Source organism: Typopeltis vanoorti, chromosome 9, assembly GCF_054136105.1.
Source record: "Typopeltis vanoorti isolate ZY-2024b chromosome 9, IOZ_Tvanoo_1.0, whole genome shotgun sequence".
Classification (NCBI taxonomy): domain Eukaryota; kingdom Metazoa; phylum Arthropoda; class Arachnida; order Uropygi; family Thelyphonidae; genus Typopeltis; species Typopeltis vanoorti.
The window spans coordinates 43,918,784-43,943,363 of record NC_143557.1 but is presented as its reverse complement, the minus strand read 5'-3'; the positions used below and the strand labels follow the sequence as shown (position 1 = coordinate 43,943,363).

Below are 24,580 nucleotides of genomic sequence, written 5' to 3'. Positions count from 1 at the left end.
CATTGACAGGGTGCCATGGATGCCATTAACAAGAGCAATGGATGCTGGTGTTACTCTATTGTAAAAGGTTGCCAGATTATGAAAACAAGAATGTCCTTTAACAAATCCATGGCAGCCTGCATAATAATAATAGTGTCCTCATTTACCCAATTTTGTATTTGAGCTCTTCCCAGTTTCTTCAAAATCTTAACAACTACAGAAGTAATACAAAAAGGCTTATAGTTTGATACCTCCATTCTACTACCACCCTTATGCAACAGTACTATCTTACCTGCCTTCTATTCTCCAAGGAACCTGTCCCATTGCAGGTGTTTCATTAAACAGCCAAGCTAATGGCACATTCCCATAAAACATGTGGTGAAATTCCATCTTGGCTCCCCCTGCCTTATAACATTTAGTGTACTTAGCATTCAGAATACATCCTCTTTCTTCACTTGTAACACTTCATATCTCATTATCCTTCTAGGAATATAGCTTGCTGTACCTGGATGAAACACTCTAATAAAGTGATCATTAATAGTTCAACTATGTCATTTGATTTGGTTCCCATTTCCACCCAGCAAGGTAATTCTTCCACTATCATTGTTCCTTCTACTTGCCACATAGGAAAAAAACTCCTTGGATTGCAGTGCCAGTTTGCTTTCTTGCTCTAATTTTTCTCTCCTTACAATACCAGTCACTTTCCTAGCCCAAGGCCTATATTCCTCATGCAACTGTTCACCTCTCTCTTTATATTGTCGTGTCGACTTTCCCTTAAAACTTCCTATTCTTAATTCTCAATTCCCAATATGGCCGTACCTCTGACAAGAATGAAGCTGAGGTCTTGTCAGACAAAGCATTGCAAATGGTGGATGCCAACTTCTTTGTCTCAGCTCTGGTTCTATCTTCCTGTTTAAACTCAAAGAAATTTATTTGTATTAGCTGTGCCACTTTGAGTCCTAGTATATATTGAAATTAAAACCAGGGAGTTAGAAGCCAGTCAGCATTCACTCTTCTCAATAAAATTTTGTAACTTGCAATCGTGATGCGATCCTTAACTGTTTCCCGCCTTTAAGAGGTTCGTTTAACTTTTATGAACAAGTACAGTAACTCTAGACATAAGGAAAACTAACTTCATTGTAATAACAGAACAATTTAATTTCACTAAAATAAAACATACAAGTCATTTATATAAACTTAGTCAGTCTTTCAATCTGGATACACATACATATTATCTTATTCTTGCACACATATTTAAACAAAACAGTTGAAAATTCATGTTTAAGAATACCAATACTAAATTATAAATTACCGAAATACATTACTTTAAAGCTTACATCATAGAATACCAAAGTTAAAGATTAGTTACTTATTTTTCTCTCTCTCTCTTAAACACGCTAGGAATCAATCAAAGCTTTCCTTAATAGTCCTATCCAATTTAACACTTCTTTCTCTTTTCCAAGATCTGAGTAACATTAATAGTTCCCTTACAAATACATAATGTGAAACAATGACATTATTTCTTGCATTTATATTCGGCCACAGTTCTAGGATTGTCTTTTTCCACACACTTCAGATCCTCACAATTAAATTCACAGATTAGAAAATATAAAGTTCGTCTTACTGATTCGCTGCAGTAAATCTCTAGGCTACTTCAGATTTATTTCATCATAATAATACCTTGGCCTTCCTTCTGTAATTTCGAATGGACATCCTCATTCCTGTTTTCCACCATTAAGTCTGCCGGGCTTTCTTTATCTCCGACTGGTAGTTTCCTTTGTCATAAGGTTGTACTTTCCGCTAACTAGGGGAACCACGTGGAAGCTTCCCTCCTACCAGTCGGACGATCCATCTCACAGGTGAACAGCAGCAGGAAAAACGTCTCCGAAAAAAAAAGCCGTGAACGTAGCGATGCATTCGCTTTTAAACTACCTTCCTTTCCCGCTGTCATTGAAAGCACATGCGTCCTACTCTCCTTGAGTCTCTCCCAGTACATAGCGCCACTCGCGGAAACCTAACTAAACTCTCGTAACTTTCCATTCAATGTAGGGGGGGGGGAAAGCACAGTTCTTCACAACAGACACTGAAGATGGCCGTACACATTTGGTATAGTATTTGATATCTCTTTTCTAACAAAAAAATTGATTGGTTGTTCACATACAAAATTTCTGACTAAGTAACTATTATATATTTTGTACACTGCAATTTCACAATACTAATTTAAGATTATACAATACTATATTACAAAATTATACATAAACGTTTACTTTTGGTAGATTATTAATTTTTTTTTTTTAAACGATAAAATTGTTATGTCTTCCGACATAACAATATGTCTTCCATAATATCTTTTTCTTCTGCAATTCCCTTTTTATTTCTCTTGTCATCCATTTGACTCCAAATTGCTTTATCTTCTTCACTCAAGGTATATGATCTGCCATTGCTGTCAACAACTTTTTCTTATCTGATGTGCACTAATGATTCCTCTTTCGTTCAAATTCTTTCATCCACTGGACTGTGGCAAGCTGGTTTTTAAATCTATGATAGTTGGCTGCCTTATAATTCCATGTAAATTCTTTCTGTTTGGATACCTCCAAATGCCTATTCATCCTCCAACTCAGGACTACATGGTCTCCCTCACCAATGGGGTCAAGTATGACATCTCAATTACAATAAGATCATCTGATGCTATGACCAAATCCAAAACTCTTGATTCTCATGTTCCCTCCACCATATGTTGACTAAGATAGTTGTCCCTCAAGAAATCCAAAAATTCAGTTTCCTTATTACTGCATGCTGTCTTCTTTTCCCATTTTATATCACTATTGTTGAAGTCCCCTATAATGATCATTCGCTTTGCACTTGCCAAACTAATTTGCCTAAACATTTCTGCTCATTACCAGTTATACTCCCTGGTCTGTAGCAGCATCTCACTAAACATCTTGTTGTATAAACACCTATCTCACACCATATACTCTCAAAGCCATTAGTGTTATTTCCACTGTGATTCTCCCCTGAGAGTGCACAATTTATCTGTCATGAGTAACACTCTACCACTGCATTTACCTTCTGTATCCTTGCAAAATATGCTATTCCCTTCGATTTCTGTCTCTGTTAGAACATCTCAGTTAACCAAGTTTCACTGATACAAACACCCCTTTGGAGAGGCTGAAGTAATCAATGCCACAAACTCGTCTCCTCTATTTCTAGTGCTCCTAGCATTTGTATACAGAAAAAATAGTGCATTGCCAGTATTCTTATAGTCATTATTACTCCCCTCATACTTCTTATGGCTCTGTAATATAGAGTATCCCTCTCATTTCTCAAGACACTATTCCCACAAGGCTATATAATCCATCTCTTGCATATACCGCTGTGCTATCCTCAAATGTACTCCACACAACCACATATTCAAGACCTATTTTCCTACACATTCTTGCTTTAATCTCATTCATTATTACTGCTCTTCCCTTCCATATACATTATCATGGCAGGGAAACATGATCACTATCTTACCTCAGACACAACTCTGCTACACTACATTTAACATCAACCTCAAATCTGATGCCACATGATTCATATCACTCTCAGGTTGTTTGTATCAACCATTACTATAATTTCCTCCACATTTTTACCCCTCTTCACTTGTTCCACCAGGCAAGCACTCCTCTGGCATTCTACCCTGAATCATCGAATCTCCATAAATGATGCTCTGAACAAATTCATTCATCATTCTCTCACTGGAACCACCAACTCTTATAGCTTCCGATCTCTCTCTCTCTAATCTCTCTATCCCTTGTTTCCACAATTTCTCTACTTTCTGCAATTTCCTCTCTTCCACTGTTTCTCTCATTCTCTTGCCTTCCTCTCTTCCTTATTCCCTGATGTCTTGCTTCTACTCTCTCTCTCTCGACTTTCTGCAATTTCCACTCTTCCCATCTCTCACATTCTCTCTCTCTTACTCTCTGATTCTCTTACACCTACTCTCGTTCTTCTTGCACTAGCCAGCTTCTCCATCCTCCTAACATCTTTATTCCTTCAATCTCCATTCTCAGCAGTTCTATTTCTCTCTCCATACATCCTGCTTTCAATTTATATTCACCCACACAAAATCATGGCCATCACACGAATCATCATCTCTGTCTGCTACACTGCCCAAGGTTAAATCTATGTGTATATTTATAATATTCTCCCCGCCCTCCAATAGACTACTGGTATCCACAAAATGAATTTCACCCATTTCCAAAGCCCTATCTCAGCTGCCTCTAAATCCTGAGATTGCGATACTTATATCTCTGAGTGCCTCCCACTGCCTACATTTCATGTGTGTGTGCGCGCGCGTGCACACACACACACATATACACTCCTACCCCACACCTGTTACATTTTTAAACAATAGGACGTGTATATACAACATGCATAGCAAGCAGCAAAATCATCAACCATGCTACGAATAATGTAGTCTTTAAATGGTGGAGGACTGGGTGTATTGTTGAACTAGCATCTGCCATGGTCAATACAATTGATACAGCTGGATGCAATAACGAGTCAATAAACTCCTAACAAAATACCACACAATTATACAAAAAATTGTCAATTTGAATTGTGCATATTCAGTAATGGCAATGCAATAAAGACAATAATATCCTTCCTTGCTACTACTACTACTTATCTTTTTTTTTTAACAGCTCGCAGCACACGTTACCTCTGTCTTCACACATCAGAAAAATCAAAATTACATGTCCACATTATATAAATTAAGATATATGGTTAAAAAAATACTGCCTTTAAGGTACTTTCACATCAAAACATGCAGTTTTAATTAGGTGAAAATGTCTGTGATTATTTTTTTATGGTATTCAATGAGATATATTTTTGTAAAAAAGTGAAGATCTTCTTCTTCTGAAATTAGAGATCTTGCTCGATGGGCCAGAGAAGAAATAATACCAAGTTTCTGTGAAGGGAAGTGATGAGAGGAGGCATGAAAGTATCTATCTGTGTGAGTTGTTTTTTGAAAAATCAAAAATTTGAGACAATCAGGCATCCTAGTGATCTTTAAATCTAAAAAGGAATCAAATAGAACTTAACCACCTCAAAAGCACCTTCCTAAAGAACGGATACCCACCTCAAAGCATTGCAAGCCGTCTAGACCAGTGGTTCTGAACCGGTGTTCCCTGGAACACTTGTGTTCCACTGGTGAAAGATGTCACATGACACAGTTCTGAGTGTAATTAGCTAGTCTGATCCTAACAACTAAAGACTGCTATGTGCGTTCACTTCTAAACCAATAGACTGGTAGGCTCTATTACAGAATTTGTTACCCTTGCAAAGAAAATAAATCCAAATATTATATCTACGCACTGTGGTTTGCACAGAGAATTCCTAGTTTCAAAAACATTACCGGTAATATTAAAACCTGTACTAGACCAAGTTGTAAATATGGTAAACCACATGAAGTCAAGACCTTTAAAAGGTGTGCTTTAGAAGCCAAGTACGAATCTTTGCTTTTGAAAACTGAAATAAGATGGTTATCCAGGGGTAAAGTGCTATTCAGAATTTTAGAAATCAAGAATGAATTATTGGCTTTTTTTTCAAAATGAAGGTACAGATGCTTTTGTAAAATGTCCTTCAAAATGATATTTGGTCTGCTAAAATGTCATATTCGGCCAAGATTTTTAAATACTTAAATAGCGTTAATACGAGTATCCAAGGGAAAAATGAAAATATTTTGACATGCTATGACAAATTATGAAGAAATTTAATATTAGAACTTATTTCACTACCCTACCAAAACTTCGTTCTTTCCTAGGTCAACCCAAGCCAAAACAAAACCAACTTCAGTTCCCAGGAGTTTATAAAATCATCTGCAGTTGCGGAAAACCATATTATGGGCAAACCAATAAGTCGGTCTCACTACGTTTCGAAGAGCATCAACGTGATATCTCTTACAACAGAACCCGTTGTTAGATCTTGAATAAGGACCTTTTCATCAAAAGGATCATTCATTCAAGATTTAACAAGATTACAATAATAACCAAGAAATATTTGTATTGTCAGTAAAGAAAAAAATTGTTAATAGAGAACATAATTGAATTACCTTAAAATGAAGTACAAAAAAGGAGAAATTTGTGTGTCTAGATAGAAATACTGTTGTTTGAAAACACTAGTAAGAAAAAAATACTCTATGTAAAATGTATGTCAATACAAACAAAAGTCCAAAGATTGCGTGCGAGTTATCCGTGATAACTGTAACGCCCGAAGCGAAGGCATTCGTGGAAAGCGAATTGAACTCGCATTCCCCGAAAAGAGCGCTCTTGAGGAGAAGAGTTGTGACTAAACACCTTAAGGACCAATAGGAAGGTGCTGTGAGAAAACTTCTGCAGCGAAAAGAGGGAGCAACAAGAGATAATAAATGCGGATTCGTGTGGTTTTTTTCCTGTTCCTGTTTTCATTCAGACACACGATGCTGGCCAGCGGAAGGGAATTCTACGGCATCGGATGGCAAGTTTCTCCCCATTGCTGACTAGCGAGTATAGAGCAAGCTGTATGCGACATGATGGCATCTGCCGACTCGGGCCATCGGTAGAGGTGCTACTGGAATGAGACAACGGAAGGTTCCTCCAGGGAGACGGGCAGTCAGACGATAATGACCAGCGAGATGAGCGTTGCCCAGCAGAGTGCAAAAAATGGTTGTACGTGACGAGCGAAGTGACCTCCATGTGGCCCCACTGATGCAGTCAAGTATCTAACAGTAAAGGACTGACAAAGGGGACACGGTAACCTTATGCGGCAGTGGTAATGTACAGAATTTTCTTATTTATTAACAATTATCATTAGAGGAAAAGGGTGAATCAATTTCTAATTGGAAGAAAAATGGACAATTGCCTAGAGAACTTTTTGAATGACTTATATGCATTGTAACTTGTTAGCTCCATTGGACTGGTAATCAAAGGACTTAAGTTCTTGTGTGAGACCTAGTTAATGTGGTGGGGATATGTGTTGGCATTTGAAGTTTAAATTGTAAACTTGTATTTTCCCATGCTAAGTGTGTTTTAATTGACCAGAGGATATGAGTTATATGTTCATTAACTAGAGTGTTCATTTATGAGTCAGTTGATTTAATATAGGTATTGTGATAAGCTTTTGATATGTTTAAACCTAATTGTAAACTCATTAATAAACATGCTTTACTACGTAAGGCTGAGTTTTGCTTGAGCATGAGACTAATTTACTACTCATAAAAGTTTGAACTTATGCATAAGGGGAAGGTATAGAATAATTATAAAGGATACGGCCATGACTGCCAAACTGAGATCTCTACAGATGCTATATATATTTAACGAATTTAGGTAGCTGTTAGAACTCTGAGCAAGAATTCTTCTGTCCTAGGATTCTGACTGGTGCAGCTGGAACAAACAAATTTGCCAGAATTCGAAAAGGAGATGGCCCCAGAGAGATAGACTGGAGATCTCATTCTTAGTTGACACAAGAGGGGGATAATAGTAACATAGATTTAAAGAAAAACCACGACGTAACACCGTGTAAGTGCCCTCTTCAGTTATGTCCTTTTCTCTGCCAACTCTAATTTAGAAGAGCGTCGACACCAGATAGACTGGAATCTTACTACTAGAAAGATGATGCATCTTAGAATCAAAAGAAATAGTTCTGGACCCCTCACACATGAACAGCAATTTAAGTTATAGCTTACCTGACTCGCAGCGCAGTAATTCAGTTCTGGCACTATTGAGATAGTTCCCGCCCACTAATGCCTCACGCTAGACCCGCCAAGCAGATGCCAGTTCAAATTTGACTGTTGTTATTCCTAACTTTTTTACGAGAAGTCCATGTTTTATCTTGCTATTTTCCAGTTTGTGATAATTTGTACGCCTGAAGAAGTTGGCATTCCGACAAAACTAGTTGTGTTTTAATTAAAGTTTTTATCTTACCTTATCTCAGTCAGTAAAATTATGATTTAAAATGTCTAACATCTGAGTAAATACCAGTTACAATATATATATTACTTTGACGGACCTGTGGTTTCAGTCAGGATTTCTTCATGACTGCAGGTCGTAAAGAATCCAGTTATTCCTGTCTTGGGCCTTTCTTCTCCATTTTCTTCCAACTTTCTTAATCATTGGGTCTTTCAACCTTAAGGCTGGTCTTCCAGGTTTCCTTTTGGTATCTCTCGAATACCAGTTTGTAACTCTGACTGTCCATCTGTTGTCTCTCATTCTGGCGAGATGTCCTGCCCATCTTCTTTTGCTGTTGTAGATTGGTTTTATTATATCTGTGGGTCCAGACTTCTTCCTGATTTCTGTGTGTCTTACGTGGTCTATTTTGTTTATGTTGCATATTCTTCTTTCTATTGCACATTGAGTTGTTATTAAGCTTTGTTCTTCTTTTAAAGTTGTGCTCCATGTTTCACTGCCATAAGTTAATGCTGGTAGGATGTGACTATTGAAAAGATGGGCTCTTATGTCTATATCTATGTTTTGGTTGGTAATTGTTGATTTTGTTTTGTTGAAGGCTATCCAAGCAGCTCTTTTTCTCTTTGCTATTTCATTTGATACATCATTATTCATTTTTATGGACAGGCTGAGGTAGATGTATTCTTCAACTTTTTCGATGGTGTGAGATTCTAGAGTGATTGTATGATCTTTACAGTATTTGTTTTTCATCCATCTTGTTTTGTCAGGGCGTATTTCCAATCCAATTTTTTAGTAGTTTTGGCTTATGTTATTCAGCTCTGATTCTAAGAGTTTGGGTGAGTGAGATATTAACACCACATCACTGGCAAATAATAGGATATTTAATATTTCACCATCAATTTTTATTCAATCTTTCACGTCAATTTTTCGAATGATGCTGTCCAGAGTAGATGTAAAGAGATTAGGTGATAAGATATCACCCTGACGTACTCCTTTACTTAAGTTAATTTTAATTGGGTGATTGAAAAGGGTGATATTTGTTGTGCTTTCTTTGTAGATATCTTTTATGAGTTGGATGTATGCTTTTTCTATGCCTTGTTCTATTAAAGCTTGGAATACTGCATTATGCTCAACAGTGTCAAATGCCTTTTTAAAATCTATAAAAAGAAGACAAAGTGGGATATGGTATTCTCTGCATCTTTCTGTTAGCTGAGTAATAGTTTGAATGTGATCTATTGTTGAAAAGCCTTTTTTGAAACCAGCCTGTTCTTTGCAGTTATTTTCGTTGATGGAGGTTTGTATTTGGTTTAGGATGATTCTGGTGAATATTTTATATGTGTGTACTAATAGACAGATAGGTCTGTAGTTACTGATGTCTTCTTTATTACCTTTTTTATGCAGAATTATGGTATTTGATGTTTTCCATTCAGTAGGTACTTTCCTTAATTGTATATATCAGGTAAACCTTTCTGCTAGAGCTTTAAAGAGTATTTGTCCACCCATTTTTAATTCATCGGATTTTATAACGTCAATTCCTGGTGATCGGTCATTTTTCATATGGTGAATAGCCATTTTTATTTCTTCAGGTAGGACAGATGGTATTTCCAGATTTAACAAATTTTTAATCTGGTACTGGGGCTGTGATTACTTGTTTAGATGAGTAAAGGTTCTCATAAAATGATTTTACTATTTTTTCCATTTCACCTCTGTTTGTGTGTCTGTTTCCTTGATTGTCTATGAAGGCTGAGGATAGTGGTTGCTTTAGATTTATTTCTTTTTCTACTTTTTTTAGGCTACTGCAGAGGCTAGCTGCTTCAGCCAATTTTGTTGTTCTATATATGTTATAGTCATCTTTGATACTGCCTCAGTTGTTTACAAATAATTTTATATTTTAGACAATCTTTTCCTGTATCTTTCAGTATTCTTCTTTTCATCAATAGTTCTATTGTTCTTGCTGATAGGCGTTCCCTGGTCTTAAGAGGAAGTTCATATGAGGTTCTTTCTTTGCAGTTCATTAATTGATTATGAAAGTTTATTAAATATTCGTCGATGCCATTTTTTAATTTCCAGTCAGTTTCTTCCACCTTATATATATATATACAGGGTGTTCGGGATAAATTTGACATATTTATAATTAATTATATTTTTCCGTAAGTTACATGTATTAACACACACTTCTCTTCATTTAAAAGTTTGGACCCTTCTTCATTCATATACAAGATGTCAGAAAGGATGGATAGCTGGAACCCACCTGAATCATGGAAGAGAATAACTTGTATCATGATGATTCGTGCCCGCCATCAAAATAAGGATATTACAACTGCTGCCCAATGCTCCCTGAATACAGTAAAAACAATCAGGCATGAACTAGAGACTTGCAATGGTGACTACGAGGATGTAGCAAGAAGAAAGATCCCTAGCAGACGATCTGATTGCGTTCGTACAGCAGAATTCCTCGCAAATCTGCAGGAACAGGTGTTGAAGAACCCTGGCATTGGAATTCGGGCTTTGTTCGTGGAGTTGCTAACTGTAGTCAAGCCCTGGATAACAAGGGTAGCCAATGGTAGGCCGTATGTATGGCAGCAGGATTCGGCCCCTTGCCACACCTCTGGGAAAAGTCAAAAATGGTTGTCTGAAAATTTCTACGACTTCACCAGTCCAAATGTTTGGCCTCCAAACTCCCCAGACCTTAACCTCATGGATTATTTTGTATGGGGCGCAGTTGAAAAAGACACCAATCGCACTTCCAGTAATACAAAAGCCAGTTAATGGATAAAATTAAAACAGTTTTTGCGGCCCTTCCCAGGGAGACTGTAGCATCAGCTTGTTCGAGGTTCCGAAGCAGAATTGAAGCTGTGATCGATGCTAATGGTGGTTATTTTGAGTAAATCTTGTTGATAGTATTGTAATTAACTCTGCCTGTAATGTTTTTTTGTCAATTCATTAAATTTAATAGATACAAAGAAGATTTTCTTTTTCCTTACGAAACTGTCAAATTTATCCCGAACACCCTGTATATATATACATATATATATAATTTGTGAAAATTATTGTAAATTTCTGTTTGTTTTAATTGACATAAATCAGTGTTTTATTTACATTATTTACACACACACACACACACATAGATTTATGTCAGTTAAAACAAACAGAAATTTAGAATAATTTTCACAAATTAAAAAGTTATTCTCAATAGCTTTGCTTAAGGTAACATGCCAACGAATTTGGTCATCAATCTGCACCATTAAACGTTTTTCAATTTCAGCAATAAGATAAGACTGTTGTGTTTATGGATACCTGTAGTATAATTATTACCTAGTGCAGCATGATTAACATTATCTTTATTTTTGACAACAGTAGTGCAAGATAAATTTAGCCTGTGGCCTATCTCGGTGTTTGATACAACAATTTCACTATATTTAAAATTTTAATTTTAATCTTAGCATCTAATGTAATAAGTTTAGGCATCTTCTTTTCATGGGGAAGGAACAGCATCCATACTTTGAATTTCATCTGCCACAATATTTAGAATATTTCTCTCTTATTCCATATAAATTTATTCAGTTGACTTTCCATCACATTAGTTTGGGGAATTCTGTTGTCTATCGCCATATTTAATTTGCCATTTAACTAAAAATTGGGCCTACAAATTGCATGCATCTACAAGTAAAAAAATAAAAATGAAAAAATCAGTGATTCACTATATGACAAAACTTATTATGCAATAAAATAAAATAATAGTTATAACCAGTTTACAATTCACAGTGAAAACCAAAATATGCACTGAACAATGATGTCAAAAACAAACAGTTAACAAAAACTGCATATTGGTTGATTCATGAGGGTGCCATGTCACTAAACCATCATATGAGGGAATGCAGTATAAATGGATATTGGTCATAAAAGAAAAGTGTCGCATGAGTTGCATCATAAAGTTAAGCATCATACGGTGGAGTATTACTGTATATGAAAAGTTTATGTCATTACTAACTTTCTATTGACAATTTTCCCAAAAATTAATCTGTTATTTGTCAATATTCCAATTTTGTCAGATCTTATATTCAGTCTTTTAAACTGTTTTTATTGTATCGATTCACACAGATTTTGGTCCTCCTCTGGATCTTTTTTTTTTCTGCTATTCTAGCATAAAACTTGCTTTTGTAAAGTTGCTTTCAACCATTTCCGATTCTGTGTAGGTGACCATACAACTTGAGGTTAGCTCTGCACATAAACCTCCGAATACTAACAATATCAAATTTCTTCATAATATCCTCATACCTTATATAATACTGCCATTGATAGAGCTGCTCACTCCCCTAATCTTTCTTGGAACTCACATGTCTGTTGTCTCCAATTTATAATCAAGTGTTATTTCTAATCCAGTTCTCAGAACCATAAGTTAAAACTAGTTTGATCACCATATTATATAATATACAGCTAGTTTAGTATTTAGAATATTTCTCTCTTATTCCATATAAATTTATTCAGTTGACTTTCTATCATATTAGTTTGGGGAATTCTGTTGTCTATTGCCATTTAAATAAAAATTGTGCCTAAATAGCTGGTGCTTGCAATCTTTACTATCTATTTTCACAGCCTTTCTCCTTTAATTGCTTATTTTGTTACAAAATTTACTCAATAATTGAAGTAGTAATTCAATTTAGTTAGGGAATCCTGCAAATTTTTGTGCTGGATTTATTTAAGAGTACATTATTTGCATGTAGTAAAGAGCTGAGATTTACATATCTAATTTTCTTATAAGTTTAATGCTACTTTCTTTCATTATTTAACCAACATAGATGACAATACAGAGGAGATTATGTGCACCCTTGTCTCACATCTGATTTATCATCAAACCATCTTCCTGTACTTCAATTCTAACTGCTGATAATTTAAATATAGACTATGTATTGCTCACAATAATGTATTATACTATTTATACCATATAACCATAGGGTTAGGGTTTTTAACAGCTTTTCTCTTGGTGCTTTGTTATATGCCTTTTCCAGATCTACAAAACTTAAATAAGATTCTTGTTATATTCCCATGATTTCATTTGTCTTAAAGTGAAAATATGATCCAGCACGCACTTCTCCAAGTGTCCCTTCCACAATTTTCCTTAGCCTTTTTTCATGTATACTGGCATATACCGGAAGTGCCTCTGTATATCTCACATTCAGTTTTATTTTCCTTTTTATAAATGTAGTTAATATTATAGCACACTTACTCAACAGATGTAAAGAGTTCTTGAAAAAGTTGTGAGTGTAATTGTTTTATAAATTATAATGGGTATTCTACATTCATTGATTACTGATTACATTTGTGTATGTGATAGGGATTAAATAAAATATAGATTGTAAATACATGCAAGAACTAAAACAACAAGCAGTGCTGCAGAGATAGGCGATATAGCTGGCTCACATCATAAGTGAATCTAATTTATAACAGCAGTGATACTCTGGAGCTTTGGACCAGACATAAGGTTTGTTATGGTATGTGTTTGCTACAGCTGACTATACATTAGTGGTCAATCTTGCAATTTTAATAATAATGAAAACAAAAAAACTACATCTGCTTTATTTTCCTAAAAATTGGTAGTACTTACGTTCACCAGTTTACTGTTTATTTCTCCTATCTGTGAATGGAGCTGAAAATGTAATCCACAAGCTGTCTGGATAGAATTAACATCCATACTTTCAATACCATACATTGAATGAAACTCTGTTGATATTTCTTGACATCTATAAAACAATTTTGATAAGGAATGGGAAAAATTAAGAAGAAATTAACTGCACTGTAAAATAACAAACTAAACAAATAGTATATGAGGACAGCAAATATAGTACAGGAAAGAGCATTAGAAAAAAAAGAAAAAGAAATGAAAAAAAAAAATTATAACTTGTATACATATGTACAAAGATAATACAGAATGATAATGAACTTTATAAAATTTACTCATTAATTTTTTTTTAATGAATTTACCATATTTCAAAAATATACAATCCATTTTTAATTTGAAGTATGTTAGAAAATATCATGTGGGAGATGAGGAAAAAATATTATGACCAAATTAAAGTGATTAGAAAAGAACACAAGAAATTCTGTATTTATGAAATTTTCTGATGTGTTGGCAGAAATTTAAGTTGATGATAAAATTAACATTTAACGGTTCTACTTATATATATCTATATGTAAAAAGATCCCTTTACTTAATATGCAGCATTCTTAATGATTCCTGTTTGCTGTCATAAAAGAGAAAGTATTGAGAGGAGTGAACTTCCAATCAAAATTACCTTTGAAATTGTGAGAGAAATTCTCAATACAATCACAATTAAAACACTTTAAAATATTTGAAAATTAACATAAAAATATACTGCAAACCCAAGGAAGAAAAATCTAGCAAACGTTTATCCTAATTCTTAATGGCACAGTTCACCTGGGTTTATGAATAGATTATGTGGGTAACACATGTAATTCCAACATTACTAAGCACAAAGTAAAATAGTTAGAATTCATAAAATGCAAGATTGTGTACAATGGTAAGTGATATGCACAATTAATAATGTGATGTGTACATGGATTTTGAATAATGAGTTAATGTATCTGCTATATTTATGTATATTTTTTAAATGCAGTGCAAGCAATACCCTTCAACACATAACCTACAAGCAAATGAGTTTAGTGTTCAATCACATCTCTTAGAGTGGGTGGGCAAAGCACTGCAAAAAACCAAATAGCTGCATGTCAGGAAGCATATCCAGATGCTAGATTGCGCTTGACTGGAGACCAATTTTAGTAGTGTGTGTGTGTGTGTGGAGGGGGGGGGGGGTCAAGACAACTGGGCAAGTAGGACAGGTGCTAGCACTAAATCTTGTGGGGCTCCATAGTTTATTATGTTTGTTATGCTATTGAAGGTGCCATAGCTGGTATACTGTTTTCTATTATTCAAGTAGGATTTGAATTAATCACTGATAACTCCTTTAATGCCATATTTAGATATTTTCAGAACTAGTAAAACAAGATGTACACAGTCTTTGTGAAAACATGTTCCAAGTTCAAAACACATTATTCGAAAAATGGGTTCGACTTTTTTAGCCATGATACTGCATGTCCCCACTCTATCTGATCACCAACCATGAAAAGGCATTACAAAGAAATCCATCAGCACTAGATATTAGAAAACATTTTGCCCCAAAAGATAAATAAATAATAAATAATAATAATAAATAAATAAAATATGATAACCATAATCTTGCCCACATCCACTTAATACACATTTATGGTATTATCATAAACTATGTGCCCCACCTTGTAGAGGAATCTAAACCAGACCTATTATTTCTCAGAGAAATTCAATAGTGGCCTCATTATTTAATGTTCATCTTGAGTACGTGATTTCTCGAAATTGCACACAGATTTGTTTTGCTAATTTCTCCCTTCTAAGCCACTTTTGAACATATATTTGTTCCTTTCTGTTTCCTTCCAAACTGCAAATAACACATGTTCTGCTAATCTTTCCTTTTTCATTATGTTAAAGGGAAAATACCACACAAAATTAGAGCCAGAGATAGCAAACAGCAATTTCTCTGGCTCTAAATTTTGTTGCTGCACTTTGACTTTGTATATTTTTTCTTTTCCTTTATTATCCAATTATGATTACCCACTAATGTTTCATCATCAGTTTTCATGACTTCAATGTTTATCATTTAAGCTGGATATCCAATGACCTGGCATATTGCTATCAACCTTGATGTAATGCAAATTGTCCATGTAACTAAGTCTTCCACTTGTAACCCCAATTCAGAACTCCTTCACCCAGCTACTCTCACTCTCAAATGCACTGGGCAATAGTGCCAAATGAGTAACCTCCATGATTTCTACTCTTCATAATGGATTTGACTGCTTTCAATAATTTCTTGAATACCTTTGAAATGTTGAGGGCAATCACATGAGTTTCTTAAAATTTCTCCATGCCCAGATTTCAGAGGTGAGTGGTGAAAGCAAGAAGATCAGCTGTAGATCACAAATGGTGGAATCCATACTGCTGGTTCATGAAAAGGTATGCCTCTTAGATGGTTCAAGAGTTCGTTGTTGATGACCTTCTCCATAATTTTAGAGAGAGACCAGAAGTGAGAGCAATTGGATGGTAATTTGTTGATTGATCTTTATCACCTTTCTTTGGGATGGTCTGGATGTGGATCTGTTTCCATGTTGTAGGGAACATGCCAGTTGAAGAGAATGGATTGAAGAGCTGATACAGGTTAGGTATTAGCTCTGGGGCACAATTTTTTAACACAACAGGTGGGATATCATCAGGACCAAATGCTTTGTTTGTGGTCAATTATTGAGGATTCTTAAGATTTTTTTTGTCAGAAGACTATGGGCGACACGAAGGGAGCCATTCTTGGTAGTATGAAGGGAACTTTGCCAGGTCATCAATGCAGGAATTTCAAGAGAAGAGTGATGCCAGTAAGTTGACCTTGTCCTTAGGTGAGGTAACTACAGTCCCATCTGGTCGCGAGAGTGGTAGAAACCTGGGTGGGCAGAAGTTGAACCCAATGGCCTTGGAAAGGGACCAGAAGGAGCGACTGCCGTTTGAGCAGGAGGCAAGTTTGCAGCATTTGGCCCTTTCAAAATCTGACTTGGATTTAATGATGATTCTTTCACAATGGTTGCGAGCTTCAGTGTAGGCAGAGTGGGCAGCAAAAGTTTGGTGTTGAGCCATTCATGATAAGCAGAGGTTTTTTTCTTTTAAAGCATTGGCACACTTTATTGAAAACCAAAGCTTGGATGGTGGCTGAAAATTTGGAGTGGAATAAGGGATGAGAGCCCTCATTCCCATGAGGGAGATTTCTATTATTCAGTTTGAGCAGGTATTTGGATCAGAAGAACTGAAGCAGTACACAGATCATCAGAAGGAGATATAGAAGTAGCAGAGGTCCTCCCAGTTGGCACTCTTGTGACTGAATCATTCCACCTGGATCTTGGTCTTCCTCTGGGTCCCTTTCTTGCCATCTTGGAATCAAACACCTGTTTTGCTTATTTATCCTCACCAATTACATATAAGTGGCCATAAAACTTAAGATAAGCTCTGCTTGCACATTTCTCAATGCTAACAATGTCAAGCATTCAAGAATGTGTGAACAGAGTTAGTCTAAGGAGATATGGATGCTTAAACAGAATGATAACTAATAAATAAAACTATTATATAGATATAAAATAAGTGAAATATGAAGAGTTGGGAGACCAACTCATCCCATTTCAGAATACTTTACCACCAGAAAGTGACAAAATATTCTGGAGGCTGCTGGAAAAGCATATAAACGGAGGGAAGAATAGTGTAAAAGGATTCAGAGATGACATGAAAATTGAACATAAAGATGTTTTCAGTAATTATCATTAAATGATCATTAAATTTAATTTCATTTAATGATCTTTGAAAGATCATTAAATGAAACAAGCAGTGGCAGTATGAGATTATAAAACATCAACAGGAATGCCATCAGGAATATGTAATCAATACTTCAAGTAGAAAATACCAGAAATGTGGAAAGGCAGCCTGAGTACATAATATTCTAACAGAAATGCCCAAATATGGAAGTACAGAAATTTTACAATGGCTGCACTGTCATAATTCAAAAGGCCTGGTCAGAGGTAGAAGAGATCTCATAGTATCCATCTGTAATAAAACTGAATGTGAGAATTCCCTACTGAGTTTTCCTGGTAAGATTTATGCAAGTATACTTGAGAAATGGCTAAGAAAAAATTGTGGAAGGGAAGCTTGGCGAAAAACAAGGTGGATTCACGCCAAAAACATAAGCGATACGGTTTTCTCTGTATGGGCGGTAAGTTTGCGAGTTTACCACCTCTCACTGCATGCCACACTTGCTCTTTATTTCTTCCTCACAAAAGATAATGAACCTGAAGAAATGCGATCATACTGCATATCTCAGAAATTCTCCCCCCAAAAAATAAATAAAATAAAAATAAAAATAAAATAAAAAATCCATCCACGAAAAGCATCAAAATCCAATCAAACAACCCATCAACATTAATTCTTTCAAAAAAAAAAAAAATTCTGCATCCACTTCACCAACATTCATGATCTCAAACAGCAATATAAATGACATGCACCACCACCTTCAGTGATCTAAACCAATAGTACTATCACTCTTCAAACTCCATCAACCATTCCAACCTCTCTCTCTCTCTTCACCTATCTCCTCTTAAAGCTCAAATTTCTGCAATCAAAATACCCCAATAATGAGGTCGTTCTTCTTGGAGGCCTCAATGTCTACAACTCACATTGGATCCCCTTATTCAGATCCACTAACCAAGCACGAAAGAATGCCAAGGTGTTCGCCATCAACAATAACCTATCTCAGTTCATCAATCTTTCTACTAGAATACATGCTAACCCCCTCCAATTTGCTAACATGTTTGACCTCTTTTCTAACAAGCTCCCCTTCCAGGTATGCTGTGGTTAGTAACTCAGTAACTCCTCTTAGTAACTTAGACCACAACTTCATATAAGTATTTTTTGCCACAGAACAACCTTCACCCACCAGTTCACAGTCTTGTGTCCTTTGTCACTACAAAGGTGCCAAATGGGAGGACCTCAGTGATGTCTATATCTCCTTCCCATGGTCCAACTTCAGTTCTTCTGATCCAAACACATACTCAAACCGAATAGCAGAACTCAATCCTCACAGGAATGAAGGCTTTCATTCCTTATTCCACTCCAAATTCTCAGCCACTATCTAAGCTTTGGTTCTAAAAAAAGTGTGCCAATGCTACAAATGAAAAATACTCTGCTTATCATGAATGGCTCAAGACCAAAACTCCAGCTGTCCACTCTGGCTACACTGAAGCTCGCAACCATTGCAGAAGAATCATCACCAAATCCAAGTCAGACTATGAAAGGTCCAAATATTTCAAACTCACCTCCTGTCCAAATGGCAGTCGCTCCTTCTGGTGCCTTGCTAAGGGTGCAACTTCTGTTCACCCAGGTTTCGACCACTCTCACGACCGAATGGTACTGTAGTTACTTCACATAAGGGCAATGCAAACTTACTGGAATCACTCTTTTCTTCAAATTCCTGCATTGCTGACCTGGGCAAAGTTTCCTCCCTACTACTTCGTGTCACTCATAGTCATCTGAAAAAAAAAAAACCTGAACACAAAAAAAAAGCATCTGCTCCGGATGGTATCACACCTCTTGTGTTAAAAAATTGTGTCCAGAACTAACACCAATCCTGCATCATCTTATCCTATTCAACTGGCATCTACACTACAATATGGAAACAGGTCCACATCCATCCCATCCAAAAGAAAGGCAATAAACGAAACTACAACAATATAGTAATTTGTTGATTGACATAAACGTCAATCAACAAATTGCCGTCCAATTGCTCTCACTTCTGTTCTCTCTAAAATTATGGAGAGGGTCATCAGCAACCAACTCTTGAACCACCTAGAATCATACCAACTAATCAGTGACCAGCAGTATGGATTCCGCCACTCATGATCTTGCCTTTACCACCCACTTCCGAAATCAAGCTGGTTTTAGAAATTTGTCAAAACTGATGTGATTGCCAGCGACATTTCAAAGGTATTTGATTGGGTTTGGCATGGGGATCTACTTAATGAACTGCCTTATATTCTGCATTTCTCACTCTGTAACTGGATTGTGAACTTTCTCACTAGTTGCTCATTAGGTGTCATCTAATGAGCCTTGAAATCAAGGCAGATAGAGCAGGTCATTTGGTGTGTGAAAGCTTCCCACACACCAAAGCAGGTCTGTGGGAAGCTTCCAGTATTGAGACCACATTTTAAGGTTCTTGTAGAAAGGCTTATACGTTGCCTATACATGATTACTGAATTACTTAAGGAATTCACAATGTAAACTAGAATATGGTATTTAGATATTTGTGTTTAGCAGGGTCATGCTCAATGGCAGCATTTGCAAAGAAATTTTGCAGTCCTTTCATATAGGAACGTTTGTTCTCAGGGCTTCTCAGTGAAACTATACATTTGTTACAAACCATGGTGCGTTGAACACTATTCATAAACATTTGATTTGGATTATATGTAGTTTAATGTTTGAATCTGCCATGTGAATCACCAGACAGGTGAGTCATATATGTCAGAACTGGTTCAGTCTGCATCTTGTATAGGAGTAGTTTAAGTTCTATGCTATGTCAGCAATGCCAGTTGAGTAATGAACATAGCTGTCCTATTTCTCTATTTTCTTTTCTTTCACCCACTAACTTCCTCTTGTATATAAATGACCTGCTCTATCAGACTTCCAATCCTATCCATAGCTTTGCCAATGACAGTACACCCGATTTCTCCTTTTCATACAACAAACCTTGTAGTGCCCAAGTATTAGAATGTTTAAGATCCACCATGACTAGTGATCCGAACTCAGATCTCCTAGGCTATATCCCAGTGAGGCAAGGACAAGCTTGTAAATTTCAATGCCACCAAAACTCAGTTCTGTCTGATCTCTGACAAGAAAGAACTCACATTCCTCCCCATTACTTTCAGTAACACTGAGATATCCAAACATGATCAGATTTCTCTACTCAGACTGACCTGTCATTTCGATCTTTTTTTGGCCCAACCAACTATAATTTCTGCAGCTGCAAAAAAAACTTGGCATACTTTTTCACACAAGAAACTACTTCACATCTTCACAGCTGCTAACTCCATACAAAGCCCAAATCAGTCCAACCATGGCATATTGCTCCCATACTTAGGGTGGAGCACCAAAATATTCTCTCAAATTGTTTGATTCTATCCAGAAGAGGGCAATCTGGCTAATTAATGATTCCTCTCTCTCACAGATGTTCGGTTTCTTTTTGTGTCTCGTCTACAGATACCTTCATAGATATTGCTCTGCTGAATTGGCCACCATTATTCCTATGCTCTCATCCAAAATCATTAAAACAAGGGCCGCTGCTAACCAACACCCTTAACACAGTCCATCTTGAAACTCACCAAACAAACTTCACTACCTCTTCTTTCATTCCACCTACTTCTATCCTTTGGAATGGTCTTCTTCAATGCTTACACACCCACAGATGTTCAAGCAAAATGTGAACAGACTCCTCTCTCTTCTATTTCTCTTGCTTGCTCAGAGACAGGCAATAATATGCTATAGATTATGTGGCCTATCATGTGTAGATCACGTGTGTGTGTGTGTGTGTTAACTATTATCTAATGACTGAACTCCGAGATTATAAGGAAACAAGTAAATTTAACATATCCACACAACTAGTTTCATCGGGATGCTGACTTCGTCAGGTGTGATATTCTCGGAGTTCAGTCATTAGATAATAGTTAACATGTCACATCTATGTTCCTCAAGACGAAGTTATTTTGGCCAGACAGATAAATCTGTCTGACCAAAATAACGTCACGTCTATGTTCGAAATAATGTCATATCTATGTTCCTCAAGACGAATTTTCACTTCATCTTGAGGAACATAGATGTGACATCTCTTACAGTAGAACACGAGCGAGTGCCCTTTCCAGTCATGTCCTCTTCTCGGCAAACTCTAACCTTGAAGAACAGCCACATCAAGTTGACTGGGAATGCACTACTAATTTATATATATGCAAGGATGAATTCAAAAGAAGAATTATCGAATCAAAAGAAATAGTTCTGGACCTTCACATTTGAACAACAATCTAAGCTACAATTTGCCTGATTCCCACAGCACAATAATCCAGTACTGGCGCTCTAAAATTAGCTATCGCACACATTCAACTCATGCCAATGGTAGCACGCAGTCACCTATTCAAATATGACTGTTACTATTCTACTTTTTATTAAGCTGGAAAGTCAATGTTTTTTACCTTGTTATTTTTATGTCTTATGTTTTTTATTTCTCACCTGAAGAAGTCGGAGCACCGATGAAACTAGTCATGATGTATTAAAGATTTTTGTTATACTTTCTCAGGTTCTAGTCCGTTAAATTTATTTTTATATATATATATATATATATATATATATATATATATATAAATATATAGGTCAAGCAAATCCTGGATAGAATTCAGACCACCTATTGAAAGAATGTGTATAAGAAGCGCATTTGACCGTCAAGTACATTAGAAAGCATGATAATCCTTCATGCTGATGAGAACACTTAACCAGATTGCCTCGCAATGTAGCTACGTTCAGTTACCTATTGCCCGAAATGTAGTTGCTTGCCATTTGCTTGGCAACTGGAATCTAAGTTATATTAGACTAAATACCTACAAGTTACATTTATTTTTACTATTTGTTTTATCGCATAATTATAGTTTTTATTGCCAGTGCAAAATAAGAGATCCTTTCATATTTCTTCGCTTATTATTGTATCACCTTGCAGGAACAAAGTCACTACTTGAAAGGCAAAGGATCCAACGTTTCTGCACCTCTAGAACTTTTCTATTTTTCACAAACAAAATTTGTTTGTAAGTGCTGTATAACATTTTTTGTGTATAACAATTTTTTTGCTAATTATCTTAGTTGCCATTCATTTTATTCTCCCAGAACTTGATTCAAGATAATTATTTTTGTCAAACAATTATTTTATAAATTCATGAAAATCTGAATCTTAAAATAAACACAGCCGCAATCTGTTCCAATTTAAGTATTCTTCATTTTTTATTCATAATCTTAGTTCGAAAGTTAGTTCACAGATTGCGTGACGGTTTGCTCTTTTACGATATTAATTTATACAGAATCATACGTAAATCTTGAATCATATCACATAATGTATAATCTTTATAACGTAATCTGTGTTCTTTGTATTTCAACTTTCTTGGTTTCCCCTAATCAATTACTACAAATTGAAATAAACGGCAGTGAAGAAGTCAACTGTTATGTACATATTTTCTGTTAATTTTGATATTATGCAGTAGTTCTGAAGTAGCGATACTTTCCTTACAGTTTATCATTCGAAACATGTATAAGTGTGCATGCATTAAAAGTGAAATTTTATTTCCAAAATTTTCACAATGGAATTAAAATTGTATTTCGCCTTTGACGGCTCAACCCCCCCCCCGGAAAAAAAAAAAAAAAAAAAACTATCACACACAAAAATACTGCTAGGTAACATGTGTGCACATTATTTTTGTTTGAATTCATTATTTTTCCAAAGTAATTGTACCAGATAACTTTTAATATTCTGATACTGAAAATAAATTGTGATTATTATAAATGAGCAAATTTTGTATATTTCCTCATTTATATTATTTCCTGATAATTATAAATCATTAAATTATGTGATATTGGGGTTTAAAAAAAGTGTCATCCTACAAATGCAATATCAGAATAAAATGTTTCAAATATCTGTAAATCAATGAAAAAGATGTAAAAAAAAATTCTGTTTGCATTCGGCTACTGTTAGGGACTTTTTAGTGTGTCTACTGGAAGTGTTTTTTCCTCACATTCTCAATGATTTTCGTTAGTTTACAGCATGTTACACAAGCAGAAAGTAATATTAGCAAGAAATGTATATCTAAGACAATTCATTTCTGAGATGGGAAGTAGTAGCAGCAGAAGTGTCAGTTTAGAAATACTGATACTTTCCTGTTTAGTGATGATCACCCTTCATCTGAATGAAGACATGTCTAAACTACATTCAAATTCGCTATCTTTACAGCTAGAAAAATTTCCCTCGTCAACATCAGCAGAGTAGGAGCTACTTGAAAGACGAAGGATCCAATGTTTCTGCACCTCTAGAACTTTTCTATTTTTCACAAACAAAATTTATGTATAAGTGCTGCACTCCACCTTATGCCATTCAAAAGAAGATTGAAACGTAAGTAGTATATTCCCAAAAGAAAGCAAAGTATGCCTTTGTGTGGAAGATGGATAATCGTCACTAAATGCATACCAGCCTGTCCACAGTTTCCATTCATAGGTAAGCCAGGATCTACTGAAGATTTTGACACAGCAACATTTTAGGCTTCTGTCTATTTCCAGATGATGATATTCTTTCCTTCATAGTGGAATGGACTTACTCTACCTTTATGCTTGCTAACAACCTCAAAAAGTTGAGTACAGTCCACATTCTTGCAGTACTCTTTGGAGCCAATAGATATCATGATACCATTTACATTTATAATGCTGTTGATTGCATAAGGTATCTTTAAAAAAAAAAAAAAAAAAACCACTCTTGAAATGTATTTTTACATGTATGGTTATTAAGAAATGGATTCTGAACATCTCAATGCTTCATGATGTTATAACTGAAAAAACGATTCAGTCTCATTGTGAAATATTTGCATTTTCAAAATAATGAGGATCAGGCAACACATCCTTGCCCAGTCTTCAACAAAATTTATAATTTTCTGATGAAAATTGGTCAGAAATTTAGATCACTATATTCCTCAACAGAGACGTGAATATCAATGAAAGCCATATACTATTCAAAGGCAGATTGAAATGTAAGCAGTATATTCCCCGAAAAAGAGAAAGTATGGGGTAAATTTATGCTTTGTGAAGTGGATAACTTTGGGATTTCAAACCTCATAGGGGAAAACAGACTGTACATGAACATGATAAATATTTGGATCTTCCATTGTAGAAGCTGTAGCAATGGAATTACTAGATCCCTTGCTGGGGGAAAGGTTACTAAGTTACAATGGATAACTACTATATGTTCCTGAACTCG

General features: G+C 35.6%; 1 protein-coding gene across 1 annotated transcript in view; it reads right to left on the bottom strand.

The window, feature by feature from the left end:
• nonC (serine/threonine-protein kinase Smg1) overlaps positions 1-24,580 on the bottom strand; it is a 1,124,353-nt gene that overhangs the window by 402,033 nt on the left and 697,740 nt on the right. Inside the window, exon 52 of the mRNA XM_090398044.1 lies at positions 13,513-13,648. Within this exon, the coding sequence (XP_090254170.1) occupies positions 13,513-13,648 (136 nt within the window). The remainder of the gene's footprint in view (positions 1-13,512; positions 13,649-24,580) is intronic.